At 37.7% G+C, this 15,511-nt stretch overlaps 1 protein-coding gene across 4 annotated transcripts in view; it reads right to left on the reverse strand.

The window, feature by feature from the left end:
- MAP4K3 (mitogen-activated protein kinase kinase kinase kinase 3) overlaps positions 1–15,511 on the reverse strand; it is a 65,498-nt gene that overhangs the window by 27,411 nt on the left and 22,576 nt on the right. For 3 of the 4 annotated variants that reach the window (XM_062490709.1, XM_062490708.1, XM_062490707.1), the window contains exons 9-15: positions 14,653–14,784; positions 14,288–14,350; positions 14,125–14,206; positions 13,911–14,021; positions 9,753–9,828; positions 8,715–8,773; positions 6,073–6,135 (exon numbers count right to left, since the gene is read on the reverse strand). In XM_062490709.1, coding sequence (XP_062346693.1) covers positions 6,073–6,135; positions 8,715–8,773; positions 9,753–9,828; positions 13,911–14,021; positions 14,125–14,206; positions 14,288–14,350; positions 14,653–14,784 — 586 coding nt within the window. The remainder of the gene's footprint in view (positions 1–6,072; positions 6,136–8,714; positions 8,774–9,752; positions 9,829–13,910; positions 14,022–14,124; positions 14,207–14,287; positions 14,351–14,652; positions 14,785–15,511) is intronic. The other variant, XM_062490710.1, reaches the window with a different exon arrangement.

Below are 15,511 nucleotides of genomic sequence, written 5' to 3' on the forward strand. Positions count from 1 at the left end.
TTTCAGGTTGTTCACTGCACCCTTTAGTCTGCCCTGTCAAGCTAAGTAGTAGTTTGCACATGGGTGTGTCTACCACAGCTGTCAGCAGCATTGGGTTGCTTAGGTGACTTTACATATTTTCCCAAAATAAGTGAAATATTGTGGAAAAAAAACTGCGTAACTGATAATTACTTGACGTAAAAGAACGTACAGATCAGGGTATATATAGGCTGAAAAAAAATTGCAAATGCAAGCCTGATGCTGGCATTTCCTGAACAATGAAGAGACTGACTTTTCAATCTCTGTATCAACTTTATTATACATCTTCTAGAATTAAATAAGACCCCCAAAACCATCAAACTCCATCCACTTCCATGAATCTGACACCTCACCACCAGTGGATGTCCTACAATACACCAGCAAGAAACACATTCAACTATCTTTGCTCCAGGTACTTCTATTACTTCTATGCAATCTCAGAAACTTCCACCTGCAAGCACAGATATTTTGAGGATTCAGGCTCTAGAACAGAGAATCACAAGACTGGAAACATAAGATGTTATCAGACTCACAAGGAAGTAGGTTAAACAGTTTGAGTGTGTCTCAGTAAGAGGATGCCAGAACAAAGTCTGAGAAAATGTTGAAAAAATAACTCCAGAACAATGTAATGAAATCTGAGATTTTCACCCTGAAGACACAAGCCTCCAATGTTGCAAAATGTTGGGCAGACCCAAAATGTCTGTCCATTTCAATTTACATTGTGGAATGTATGGCTATAGATACACTGTACAGCAATGACAAGGAAATTACTGAGAGAAAATAAATAAACCCACCTAAAACAAAAGGAGCCCTCCTCTGCCACCAGACCTTTTTCAGAATTACTAGAATTTTCCTTATCAAAGATGATATCTGCCAGAAATACTTATATTTAAATGTTTTAAAGGGCAAAACCTTTGTTTTGATTCAAGTTTACTGCTGTGTAGCACACATTAGACTATGATTTTAATTGGACATACATACTCTTCTTAATCCCTTTAAATATAGCTGGTTTTCACTCCAAATGTAAGGTCACGTACTCCACTATAAGGAAAATTTCTCCTTTTGACCTCCTGATAAATACTGAGAGTTGAAGAGGTTTTAAAAAAATGAAACACATTTTTCTTCTACATTCTACTTCAAACACAGAATTTATAATTTGATATTAACTAAACCTCTTCCAGCTACAGATTTGATAGAGAAACATTGGTGAATACTGCATGTATCCAGCAAAGCCTCCAGTGAGCTGCTGCACTGCACCATAACACTCAATAGAAACAGATTTTTTAAAAGCCACACATAAAGGAATGACATCTTACGAGTTATGAATTTCTACTGGGAAGAACACATGAGCATTCATTCCTAAATTATGCTAAGTTACCCATCAACTTTATGGATCTACATTAATATTTTCATTTAACATACATACAACACTGGTTAGTTAATTGAAATTCTCTTTAGATCAGGCAAAATTGACACAATAAATCTTGAGTGACTGGACAGATATACTCCCAACAGAATCTCAAGATCTACAGCCAGTAGCAATGAGAAGAGATCTGTGATATTGGCACTGAATCAAAGATGCAACTCCAGGTTACCAACAGCTCTTTCCTAAAACAACTCATCCATGTACAAGACCAGAGTGCTCTTTGCTGGCAGGGATTGCTTTGGAAAAATGGTAATCCAGGCAATAATTACCAGTTCTTCTCAACAGCTCAGTTAACATTAAAGGAAGGTGCCAAGGAGAAAGCCACATCATGCCCTTAGATAAATCACATGTGCAAAGTAATCAATGGCTAAAAAAGAGTATTAAAAACTGTATAGAGATTTCCTCCAAACATCTGATGGAAAGGCCAGGCCATGAAAAAAATTCCCAAGGAATGATCAAATCTACAATACCTTCTGCAGCTTAAATTTTAAAAACCTGCTATTTAATTTCTGCAGAGTTTCATTCAAAGTTAACTGCTGCTGTATCTTAAACAGCCTTACCATCCTAATTTGTTGTATAGGGCTAGGCTGTCCTGGAAATCTACTTTTCAGTTTTAGGCCTTCAAAAACAAAATGTATACAGCAACCCTGCAATTTAATATAAACCACCTTTGGACTACTAACACATCAAGTAAGAAGGCACATACACTTTCTCAGTAAAAATACTTTCTCAGTAACATGACAAAGCAATTCACACTGCTTCATCAAAGAGGAGGTTAATATTTAAAAGATTCTAACTCTACCTAAGGCATAGTCTATATTTTAATGCCTTTATTTCAATAGAAAGTGCATTCTTGAATTTCTCTGGATAGCCTAATGCATCAGAAATAGCAAGATGTATGCATTTTTTTAAACTGGTTAAATATAATTCTTCTCTGATGGCTGAGTGAGGTTTTACTGTGCATTACTGCTACACAACCACTGTTCCCCTCTGCCCTTGTATTTCAGTTCTTCATGTATTTTGTCTATGAATGTCCCTTCACCTCCTAGCAGTAAAACTGAGCATCTAATTTTCTTAATTACTTTTTCCAAGCAAACAGCCAAAACACAGGGGAGGAAAGCAAAAGAGCAAAAACCACTGGTACTTTCCCACCCATTTCCACTTACGTTCTTCTGATCCTAAGGACCATGCTCCATTTCACCACCTAAAGCTGAAAAAGGCATGAAGACTCTCTGACATTCAACACTGACAGCTGCAATATGTTTTTAGACCTATGTTAGCTAAAGTAGGACAGGGATCTTCATGGCTTGCAGTAAAGAAAAACCATATGTATGTATGCATTTGTAGTGAGGAGAAAAATTACTTAAAGAAAAATACTCCTCTGTAAGGTGCTCTGTTACCTATGTCAATCTCTTTAGTTCAGTCTTTTTCTACCAGTATTTTAGCTTTTCCACAACTAATTAAAAATCACAGAATAGCTATGCAGAAACATTACATTCCTAAAAGTAACTGCTATAAAAAGCATTCACAAATCATTAAACCCAGAGCGTTGTATGAGTCAAAAGAAAACAAAAACCAACCATGACCAGATTATTTAAATAGGACCAAATGTATAAATGCACCTGACAAAGACAACAGAGGAGACAGCAGGGGAGCTGCAAGCCTCTAACTGAATTCCTTGCTAAAGAAGTCCTAAATGAACTTTACATTTGTAACAACTGAAAATATTTAGAGGTTGGAACCTGAGACATCAAGCCCAAGTTTTGTTCAACTCCTCTGTTACTTTAACAGTAGAATTCCACACTTTTCACTATGTATTGTATCCTCCACATTAAATTAGCCCAGACCACTACTTTAAGGAGAACTAAGCTAGAGATCACCAGGGATTCCTTCCCATTTCATCTGTTTTTAAGGAATTCTTTGACAGCATTTCTTACTTAACAAGGTGTGCAGCCCAGCTGTCGATGTATGAACAAGAATTTTCAGCCCACTACAAATGGGAATCTGCCACAGAATTTCATCGTAGACCAGGATAACTTAAATATTTTAATTTGGTTCAACATGGCATTTTGTTTTGAGTCAGAACAATAATAAGCTTTTGTGACTCAGGATCAATAGCTTATGTGAAAAATGTCCCAGAATAAAACACATCTTTTTAGAGGTGACTTTGATTGAGACCATTTCCTGAGCTCACTGCAGATTCAATGCTCAGCTCCACAACTTATTTGAGCCAGGATCCAAACAAGTGCTTCTAAAACATACAGAAAGACAGTGGAAAGATGTACCTTATGAAAAGTCTAATGTGCACATAAGACTAAGAAGACAAAATAGCAACATGAAGAACTCTAAATGAGAGGAAGCAGCATGTGGAAAAAAAAAATCTCAAAGGATAGGAAGTAGCCAAAAAGTTTCTGAGAAACCTGTCTAGTTGCAGAAAAAAAAAATCTATCCTGAAAGACAGAAGAGTCTGTATCTAGAGCAAAATAGTCTGTTATTAATTTAGCTACGAATCAAAGGAGTATATTTGTAGAAGATGAAAGAGATGCACTATCATATCCTTTCTGACTGCAATTTTCATTAAGGGATTCTGGGGTTTGGATATGAAATTTTCCCTGCAAACAAGACCTGTACAGAATTTCTCCATTCTTCTGGCAGATCTAGGTAGGTGTCTCAGAAAAGCACAGGCAGAAGGAGGGGAAGAAGAAAAAGAGAAGAATGATTTTTAAGGGTAGTCACATCACAGGCATCAAAAGTTTGAAAGGTTATGTGCATAAACTGCCACATGATGGATCCATCTGTGCAAAATCTTGCCACTCACTCCCCAAATTTGCTTTCAACATCAGCTGTACGTGGTCCAAAATACACCTCAATCGATGACGGTATTTTAAAAATTATATTAGCTCTGTAAAGGAGTTGTTACTTATGAGGTATTTTATAAAACCAGTACAACAGCAGGGAAAGAACCCTACTGGTGATACATCATGATTGTGAAAAAGTCTAATTATTTCCACTAAATAACATTTTAAAAAGTCACATACCACTTCTCAATGAACATATCTGAAACCAATATTGTCAGAGCAGGAGTGAGGGAAGGAGAGACAGAGAGAGAATCTCTAATTAGTGCAGCCTACAGAAGAATGAACCAACTAGTAAATATCTCCTCTAAGGTCTAGATCTTACTGAAGAATCTCACAAATAGGTGATGCATTACCACCAGCTCAGAATTCTCCACTTGGATTCAAAATGAGCACAGGAGGCTGTGAGGAAAGCAGTGAAACAGAGAGCTGTTGAGTGACTTTTTTAAAAACACATCTCAAGATTGTGACAACGACAGTACTTGGTAAGTTTTGTAACAGCCACAATTTTTGAAGAATGTATTGAACAGCACGGGGTAGAAGGAGGATGGGAAAGCACAGTCCAGTTAAGAGACATGTTCTCATTCTGCTCTTAGGCACACAGATACCAGGCCACCAAGGTATGTGACAACACTGAAAGTAGCCAAAAAAAAAAACAAACCAAAAAACAAAGTTTTAAATTGCAAAGAGGAAACCAAAAGCAAACCAAACTGAAAAGCCTAAACCACACTGTCAAACCAGAGGAACTGCACAGGATGGGGGTGTTGCCACCAGGTAGAGAAATCTAAGTTACTGATCTCAAAAAAATCTGTAAAAGGTTCTTGTAAGGAAGCAATACAGAAATTACTTTCCAAGAAAGGCAAAGTCAGTCTAAGCTTTCACTAATTATGTTTTTGGCAGATTCAAGTCACACCAGGCCAACAGATGACATAAACCAACAAAAAACCCCCACAAAACCCTAAGAGCAAAAAGCAACACACAAAACCCTAGACATCCTCAGACACCCCATTTTCCCATCTTCCTCTCAGTGCACTTAAACATCTCACAAATCCAAGAAAGTCAGAAGATTAATGCTTTTCATTTAGTAGTGTTTCTTCCTTTTTCTCAACAGTTTGTCCAAGACTTGAATACATTACTTATCTAACTACACAGAGCAGAGAAATAAGAAAATTCACTCTCTAGAGAAATTTCTACAGTGTGATCCTAACAAACCAAATTTTTTTGCAGTGCAGAAACAGAAAATGTGGAAAATTTATCAGACTTTACATTATCCCAAATGCCATTGAAAACAGTTATCAGTCCACTTTCTGTTATTTCTATTAAATGTATATCCATTCTGCAACATAATTATCATCTGGAGAATTCAGAGACTTACACAATTTTACAGTCTTGCATGGGAAAATTTTAAAAAAACCTACCATATTGTAATACAAAGAAATTATTTCTTCTATTTTCAATCACCCTCCAAAAAACTAAGGAGGGTAAGACTAAACATGCACAGTATGACAGTAAGGAAAATAGAATGAATGCAAAACACTAAGCCCTTTCTGTCAGAGTAATTCAAGTAGATATGAATACAGGTTAAATACTGTCAATGCTGCACATAATAAGAATTTCTTTCTACACTACAGAAATATACACACAGGCTAATAGTTACACTGAGTGGTTTTTACAACAACAAAAACACCACAACAACAACAGGACAAAACATGAACTATGAAAAACAAGGACAAAACTAAAACTGACAAAGAAAGGCATAAGACAAAAAAATACCAGGTTAGATCTTGCAGTGTAGTATATGTCTTCTGAATTGTCCAAAAAATCGCTACTGTCAGGCTGTTCATTAGACAGAGATCAAGAAAAGGAAATTATTTCTATTGTGACTGAAAGCCAGGTGCACATAAAGGTAAATTTTCTTGCTAAAAAAGAAAAGATACTGTTAGTTGAAAGCCAAAACCATATTAAGACAGTTCTCAGGATGGGGGTAAAACACAGCTAAGGGAACGGTCACGTTACCAAACACCAAAATGATGAATTATTGTTGATCAGCTGAGCTGTGGTAACGTGTGACAAACTGTCCCAGCAAGAGCCCAGTTCAACATCCCAGTGCAGCACTGACAATAACTGCTCATGCTGCAGGGGTCCAGTGCTTTGTGCACTCACACACAAAAGTAACTGAGTGTAAGCTTAAGCACACGTGGTGAGACAGAAGAAAAAGCATCAGAACTGCTTTAATGAAAACAGATCCACACTGTTAATGCTGGAGGAAGAGACAGCCATCTCTTGCTCCCAGTCCCATTTCCAAGACTTTCTCTGCCTGAGTGGGTAGATTGTTACAAACTTCTCCCACAGACTGGCTTGTGTTGAAGTTCCTTGCTGAAGCATCCATTCTTTGAATAGGTCATTTGTTTGCAATTTGCCACACCAATTCAAACTGTCCATTGGTTCTTCAGCTAATCTATAACTATATGGTTTTAATTTCGTCTATGGACCCAAGATCATTATTTCTGAAATCACAGATCTGTTTTATCTGGGAAGAACATATCAGGTCAGCATGCTTCTTCCTGACATAAGGCATGGAGCAGATAATTTTCCTCTTCAGAGAGATCCAATGATAGGTGTTCCATATAGACAGGGAGATGAGGCAAGCTCCTTCGACAGGTTTCTTACATGCAACATCTGACCAGAACAGACAATACTGAAATATTTTTTTAACAGCAGAATTAATCTGGATGGTTCAAAAGCCCCTTCACCCAAGCAATAAGAACTTCTGAGGTTCCAAAGTGCAAAGGTCCTAACTGCTAACATAGTGTAGGAAAAGGCTTGATTCCTCCCTTCCAAGAACACCTGCCAGGGAACTGCTCTCAAAAGCTGTGCTTTAAACCCCTTAGAAAATCTCTCTCCAGTTTAGTAACTCAAGCTCCTAAGGTGCAATAAAAGCACCACTGCCCCGTGGATTTACTCACTATGGTTTGTATAGTCAGTGACTGATGAAAAGAAAGAAATGGGAAAAGTATTTTTAGAACTTCAACCTCTCCACTAACATCTTTTAACAATTACTATTCTCTGTGTGTATAAATAAAACTCTAAATGGGCAAAAGTACAGTAATTACAACTATACAATTCTTCCAACTGCATTTTCTTTACAATCTAGACCATGAACAGGGAAGCAAAGACAAAATAACTTGGAATCAGTTCAAACATAATTGAGTTAAATGATGAGTTTGTGATGGAAGCACTGCCTTCATTATCACATTTAATAAAACTTACATAACCAGGGCTCCTAAACCATGCTTTATGCAGTTATGTCAAGGTCTATGTAACACATCTGAAATACTTGTCTTAAATCCTGTATGTGATTTGGTAAATTGTTCTCCTCCATCTCAAACAGGCATCAGATACTGAGGCTCCCTGTCCAGCCAGTTCTGAAGAGAAGCAGATGAAATACAACTTCATACACCCAGAGTCTGCTTGACCCACTACCACAGGGACTTGGAATGACTATTTCAGTACAACTACAGAGCACCACAAGGAAGTCTGTGTCAGAAATCCGACTCACGTGTGGTTAGTAGACTACAGAGGTAAATTCCTAAGTACACACCCTTCCAAAAATCAACTCAGAGCAAAGCCAGTGTCCCTCCCACCTATTTACTGAGCCAACTTTTTCTCCTTCACACCTGCCTTAGAAAAACAGAGAACACGCAAGTCTGCTGTCATGAAGCAAAGGAGTGTCTTTTTATCTAGGCCCAAGTGCACAAATGTGGAAAGCAACAGTCTCCATAGAAGAGAGGAAGCTACTGCAATTGTGAGACAGCACAGACACCTTTTCCCTCACAGCTTGAGTTCTCACACCCCTTGTACCAATGGATCCACAGGAAGAAACCACTGGCCATACACCTTGACAGAAAATAGCTGCCAGACTCAGCATGGCTCAGCTGTGTTGCAGGGCCACAGAAGGATTATTCACAGACAAAAGTATTTTAAAATGCATCACACCTCTCCCCCAAGCTCTCAATATTATTATTATTTTCATTGTCAATACAATAACAAAGGGGAGAAACAACTGAGTACACACATGAATTCTAGAACTAAAAACCAAAAAAAACAACTGTGTAAATAAAGGGAATTACATACTAGGTAGTGAGGGATAAAGGACATAAAGGACAGAGAAAACCTGCAACACAAAGGGCTGTTGCTTAGCACATACAGCACACCTGGCAGAAACCACAAATGAGGCTTGCTACACACAGTAATGTAATGGCACAAAAAACTCACTACATTACAACTTGTCAGTAAAATCACTAACAAGTTTAGCAGTACCAAGGAAGCATGCTACACATCTTGGATTTCTCCTCCCCCATAGATATTTGTAGGGATTATTATGTAGTGCATACCCCATGCTGCTTGTTACTCACAAATTCATGATGTGGCTCTGTCTCTTTCCTCAAGGGTGGATCAAACTTTACTTGGCCAACTAAAGAGGAGAAAAGGAAGACAAGAAGTTGGACTGCAGTTAGACAAGACTTAGCTCCAAAGGCTAACAAAAAAGGAACATTCAATTTAATGAGTGTATCATAACCCCACTGACAGAAACTGGTGACACTTGGACATACCAAACTTGTGCCTGCTAGAAACTACTGGGCACAGAAAGTACTATTTTGTCACAAAGGCAGCCCAATCACCATTTGCCACACCTTCTCATTAGAAGGAAGAGGAAAACCACTGAACAAATAGGGCAGTGAAGTGTCCTCTTTAGAAGTGAAAGACAGCTGTACTTTATAGAAAAAACTATCCATGGTGTGAATTCACTATTGGATCTGTTCTGAGAGACTCACTAGCACTAAAGAGTGCTCAATGAAGTTTGGCATGAATTAACTACATTTCCCAGGATAACTCTTGGGCAGGACTTCTTGAACACTCCTACTCTTGATTTTACTTTAAGAAAAGACAGCTAAAGTTCTAAATATTGCTCTGATTTAATTCAACCAATATAATTACTAGAACATGGGAGATGCAGTCTGCTTTCAATGACCAGTGATCAACCTCCTCCCCCTACTGACCTCTATGTGATTGCTTCAAGTCAAAAGCAAATCCAAGATACTAAATTAAGGAAGAAAAAAATAATCCTTAGCCATTTATGTTATCCAGCTGAATCTGGCATTTGTCTGAATATTCTTGCTGGAGTAACACATGAAACTATGTCAATCAGCTCTCAGAAAAGCTCAGGCTGTGTCGTGTTCAATAAAGATGAAGCAATAATGAACTCTGCTGAAGTGCTGACAAAGGGTGTATATAAATATTTTACAGAACCTATATCCTTCAGTAAAACAGTCCAAGCTTTTATTACCCAGTGCAGCACTAAAAATGTTTCTATGTATGTCAGATACCCAAAATACTGGCTGAAGTAATATCAATGATTAAATACATCACCATGTCACATTACACATGCTTACAGTTTATTTCGGAGCGTGTCTTTTCTTCTCTCCCATTTCTACTTGTTGAATGAATTCTGTGAGGCACAAGAAGAGGCTAGAAGTGAAAAATAAAATACTTAATACCAAACTATACTCACTTAAAACCCTGTATTGTGCAATAGTTTTTAGCAGGCTTCTTTAGCATAACATAAAAAAACCAAAAAAACCAAACAAAACAAAAAAAACAAACCAAAACCACAACGAAAACAAAACAAAACAAAACAAACAAACAAGAAAAAAACAAACAACCAAAAAAAACCAAAACACCACAAACAAGAAGCAGCTAAAGGTAAAGACTGCATGCATTTTTTAATATATTGAAGTTAGAATTATTTGGAGATATTTGAACTGTTGAGTGCCTTCAGTATAAGGGATTTTAAAACACTGCATTTGAGCAAATAAAGCTAATGCTGGCCAGCATTTGTCTTTGCTCACATAGCATTTTTCTTTTTCACCATTCAGTTTAAGGGTATTGGTAGTTTTTAAAATAAGCAGTAGGACTAAATCTGACTTACTGTCAGATTTCATTCCATTAGACAACAAAATCATTTTCCCAGCTCTTAATTTAAACAGATTTCTAAAATGTAATCAGTTATTTTATTTAAGCAGATCAGAAATCTACCTGGGGTTTTCAAAGCTGAACAGAAAGGAGTATTCCTAGTACTCCTGTCCTGTGAGGCAAGAGAGACAGCAATACTTCTACAAATTCACCTTCATATTTGTATTACACTTCTATTTTTTCCCCAAATTTCCATTTACTTCTCTACAGAATTAAGTGTTCTGCACTTTAAGACCTGGCTTTCTTTTTTTGCATCTGTTGGATTTTCTCTCTTCTTTCTACATTCACCACTGCAACTTCTCTTACAAATGTGGGGGTATTCTGCACCCCTGTTCACTCCCTCTTGGTGAGCATCTCTGCACGTGAATCACCCATTTGTTACTAATACTATTTTTGCTGTACTTTCACAGAGTCATGAATAGCTCAGAAACTTTGTTTACTCCTCAAATACTATCTGCAAACATGACTTCCCTTCTCATCACACACTACTCCCTTGATTCCTGTCAGGATCCAAAACATGTGCATGGTGCTTCACCTATTTTTGTTCACTTTGCTCTTCCTTGAAACTGGAGAGACTTACAGACTGTGGGTGTATATTTTCTCCCACGTACCTCACCTGCAGGGTTTTTTTTGTTTCTCACAGCTTGTGTCAATCTTTACCTTCCAGAGTTCCATTGTGCATTCTTTGGGCTTCAAAAATGCTTGGCTACAGCATGTCAAGGTTAGATCTGATACCACATGCTGAAAGGTTGCTCATTTATAGTCTTACATTAAGAGGCACTGCCCAGTTGTGTCTGATGTGTGTGAATCTGTAATTCCAGCACCAGGAACCCAGCTGGAGCAGGAGTAGGATGTATTTTCACCTTTGCAGCAATACCATGTGAGTACTTGCACCCTGAACCAAATGCCTGTGTAGCACTACAGACAGAGCCTGTGCTCCTAACACCTCCTCCATGACCACAGAATTACATTCAGGATCAAATCTTCATCTCTCAGTCATGAGGACAAAGTCCTCAAGTCACCTTGAAATGCCTGCACTGACAACAGGCTGATACAAACACCTGACACCTGAGCTGTGCAAGAGGACAAAGCAATGTAGGTTAACTTCCTGACACAAATGCCATCTGGGCACAATTTCCATCATGGCATACATTTCAAAAGCAATCTTATCCCCAAAACTTACAGTGTGCTAGGTATAAAACATGAGCACTTTTCCTCTTTGCAGCCTTTTCAGCTAATATCACATTCATCCTGAGAATCACTGTCACAGAAATAGGGAGAACAGGCAACTGTCAACATCTCCTAAGTCCAGAGTCCCAACCAGAGATCCTATCCATGACTGAATGGGAAATTAAGTGAAGCCCTCCATGAGCTGGGGTAGGGAAAAAAACACCGGAAATTCTGAGTTTCAGACACAGTGCCAAAGGAAAAATAACTCTATGAATGGGAGAACCCTTTTAATTTCACACAAATGATGGCATGGGTTTTAGCTTTTGTACATTGAACACTTCACCTTTGCGTTTAGAATGATTTAAAGACTGGTAATCCTCAGAGTGGTGGCAAATTCAGATTATTTCACAGCCTTGTGGACTATCCAAGCAGTAACTGATTACATCCCCCTAAAAGCAGCGCAGACCAAGCAAAGATCTGTCACCACAGTGGGCAGCAGACTTGCCTTTGAAGACAGACCACTGACAGAGAGAAAGGCTTTCTGGCCTCCAAAACAGAAAACCCACCAAAAAACCTCAAAACATGAGCACCACCACCCAAAAAATCCATAGCTCTAAACAAACTGGGGAGCAGATCTGAAGCTCTCAATTCTCAACAGTGATTTTGGACTATGTTATGTTGTACCACATTTTGTCACTTCTTTTGATTTCTGATGGATGCATTCAGGCAATTGTGACAAATAGAGAACTGTCCAATCTTTAAATTAACATCTCCAGCTGCCTCTGTGAGCAGGTGAGTTTTGAAGAAAGTTAAACTGTGCATGAAAGAAGCACATAGACTTCTTATTCCACTTGCTCTGTTACAGAAAGACCACAATGCCAATGACTGCTCTGCCTGTGGTGAGATTCTTCATCTGAAACACAAAACTTTGCTAAGCTTCTCCCAGACAAGGCATAGGTTTTGTTCCTGATACCACACTTCATTACAGGATAATTGGTAAGTCATACAATGGACAACAAAAGAATGCTTAATGCTAAGTCACAAGCGACATAGAAGAGTGAACACTGTTTTGCAAGCTAAGAAACACCTCTTAAGGGGCCTCAGAGCTCTCACTCATCACTGAGCAAAGAGAGAACTAAAGGACACTAAATAGCTTATGGTGAGAAGATCAAAGTTTCTCAGTTCTGACTCCACGTGGAATCAGACACCTTTCTCTTAAGGGACCTGAAAGCCAACCACATTAAGGGAATTCTTGAGTGTTTGACTTTTAAATTTTCTTTTATTAGAAAACTCCACTAAATTTTTCTCCTGCTCCCCCTGTGTACATTTGATTTAAAAATACTGAATACTATTCCACCCTTAAGTCTTTCTCCATCTCTTTTCCTGCTCGTTTGGAAAATGTTTAAGCACTGCACTCTGTAATACAAAAAATTATCTATTTCACTTTGGCTTCTTTCCACACTTTTTATTTTAGCTTTTAAGAAAGACTTGGTGCAAATCAACTGGTCTTTGTTGCTCAAGGGGGTAAAAGCTCATTTAACTTGTAAAATCTGAAAATTAGCCCATTAAATTAGTTGCCTCTTTTAAGGTTCTTTTCCTCTGAAGGAATTTTTAGACTAGTTTACCCATTAAAAAGAACCAAAAATATATAATTAAAGAACCAATGGCATTTGTGTTAAAAGGATTACTTTTTCTTCAAAAAAAAAAAAGAAAAAAAAAGACCGCCAGTTAGAGAACTGTGAACATTTAGAAAGTATTCACTAATATTCAGGAAGGTATAAAGACAGGATAAAGAAAAAGAGTATCTCTTTTCTCTTATTCATTAAACACTTCAGTCCTGTGCTGCTTATCATCTTACATAAGCACATTACTTTTTCCCAGCTGTTTGAGCAGAAAATCAGAAACTCTTTGACAAAATTCTAAGTGAAATCAAGTTTCAGAGTACTCCAAGATGGAAAAATACAATCTGCAAAAAACACAGATCAAACCACCGAACAAAAACAACTACAGAATCATTCTCTCCTACACAGGCATAAAGTAATTTTATGAGTGCCTTCTTTGCAGATGGCAACATAACTCCACAAAGAAACATAAAGCAGAATGAATGACAGAACTCAGGACTCAGGAGAAGCAAACCACATTTACTGTTTCAGTAATTGTTGAAGAACAGCAATAAACAAAATTTTGAACTATTCACATCTCCTTCTCTTCAGGCTTCCCTTCCCAAAGATATAATGATTTTTGTTAAGTGCCTGTATGAGTGACAGAGCTGCATAACTAAAAGTAAAAGCACTCCTTGAGACTACTCCCAGATCACAAAAAATCCTGGGGCTCAATAAATCACAATCATGTAGTTTTGCTGACAAACAAAAACTTAATCTGATTCTATGATTAAAATATATTCCTACCTCAGGATCATCATCATCAAAATCATGGTAAGTGGAATGATCAGGATTATTCATTTTATCCAAAAGTTCAATGGCAAGACTTCGATTTAATGGCTGGGTAACAAAGGGATGCTGAAAGAAAGAGGCAAACCCAGAGATTTAAATTCCAGACACTCACATTAAGCATATTTCAATTTTATAACTTTAAAAAAAACCTTCACACATAAATTTATACCTGTAGTAACTTTTCAGCTGTAGGTCTTTTTTTAGGATTTTTTGTAAGAGCCATTTTCACAAAATGATGGAAACTATTGGACCTGTAAAACAAAGTGCTAAACATTAAAATCAATTTCCTAGTACAGTACACTCATTATCCAATGAAACAAAAAAGTACTTACCATTTCATTTTGTCCTTTAATTTAGGAGGCTGGAAGTTGCTTTTTGTCATTAGAAAAAGTGCTCTGAAAAAAAAACAAACACAAAACAGCATTTCTGTGGTTACGCTGCAATACATGTGAGATAAATTATTAAACACTTTATTTAACAGGCAGGAAGAAGCCCCATCAGTCTGAGACTCAACAAGGACTTTACACACTTCTGCACCAGGAGTTGTTACGTAACAATTTCTGTCCTGTTCACTCACAACACTCACAGCCCAGTATCCCTGAAGTATACCCAAAACACACAAGCACACACAGCCATCTCCTCAAATGGATTATTTAATTAGCTGCATTTACCCACCAAGCTTTAAGCCCTCACTAACCTCATTGGATGCAGGTCAAACATTGGAGGCTGAAGTTCAGCAAGCTCTATTGCAGTTATTCCAACTGCCCACAGATCACAGAGTTGGTTATAGCCACCTTTCCTTTCTACTGCAGCAACTTCTGGTGCCATCCTGAATGGTAAAAGACATTTTTAGGTAAACTTCTCACCACAAATCAAACATTCTTTGTACACACAGTATTCTCTTCCTTAAGGTTCTCAATCTGTAAGGTCACAGTATATAGAGACATACACAAACATAAGAGTGTGTGTAAAACATTATGCAATGTACAGCTGAAGTTCCCCCTGAGTCATCTTTCAATAGGCAGTATCTAAAATGGTCATTTAGGAGTAAGTGGATGAAATCAGTCTCTCAGACTAAATACAGACAAATATTAGTCAGTATTTAGTCTCTCAGACTAAATATAACAACCAAAAAGCCTGCAGTATAATTTTTCAAGTACAATAAAATCCACGTAATACTCAAATTTACACATTGTCCAGAAAGTGATCCACTGACTTTGAAGAAAATACTTCCAACAAGAGAAAAAGCAACGAAATGTCACCTTTCTTGTATCCTGAAAGCATGAGACTCATTGTCACCTCTGTATAGAGCACTCCTTGTTTGTAAAGTCTGTCTCACACATGCCAGGTGACCTCTTTAAGTCAACAAAGTGGTTTCACATTCTCAGGTGGCAAAAATGAACAAACATAACTGGCACATAAACAGGAATACCTACAGGAAATTATACACTTGGAACTGTCATGTGTTTGAATGGCCAAAGTGAATGATGAATTTGATTGTCCTATGTAGCCCTAGGAGGTGGCCAACATGTCAGTATTTCTTAGTTTTGAGCTTT

The sequence above is a fragment of the Cinclus cinclus genome, chromosome 3 (assembly GCF_963662255.1).
Source record: "Cinclus cinclus chromosome 3, bCinCin1.1, whole genome shotgun sequence".
Classification (NCBI taxonomy): domain Eukaryota; kingdom Metazoa; phylum Chordata; class Aves; order Passeriformes; family Cinclidae; genus Cinclus; species Cinclus cinclus.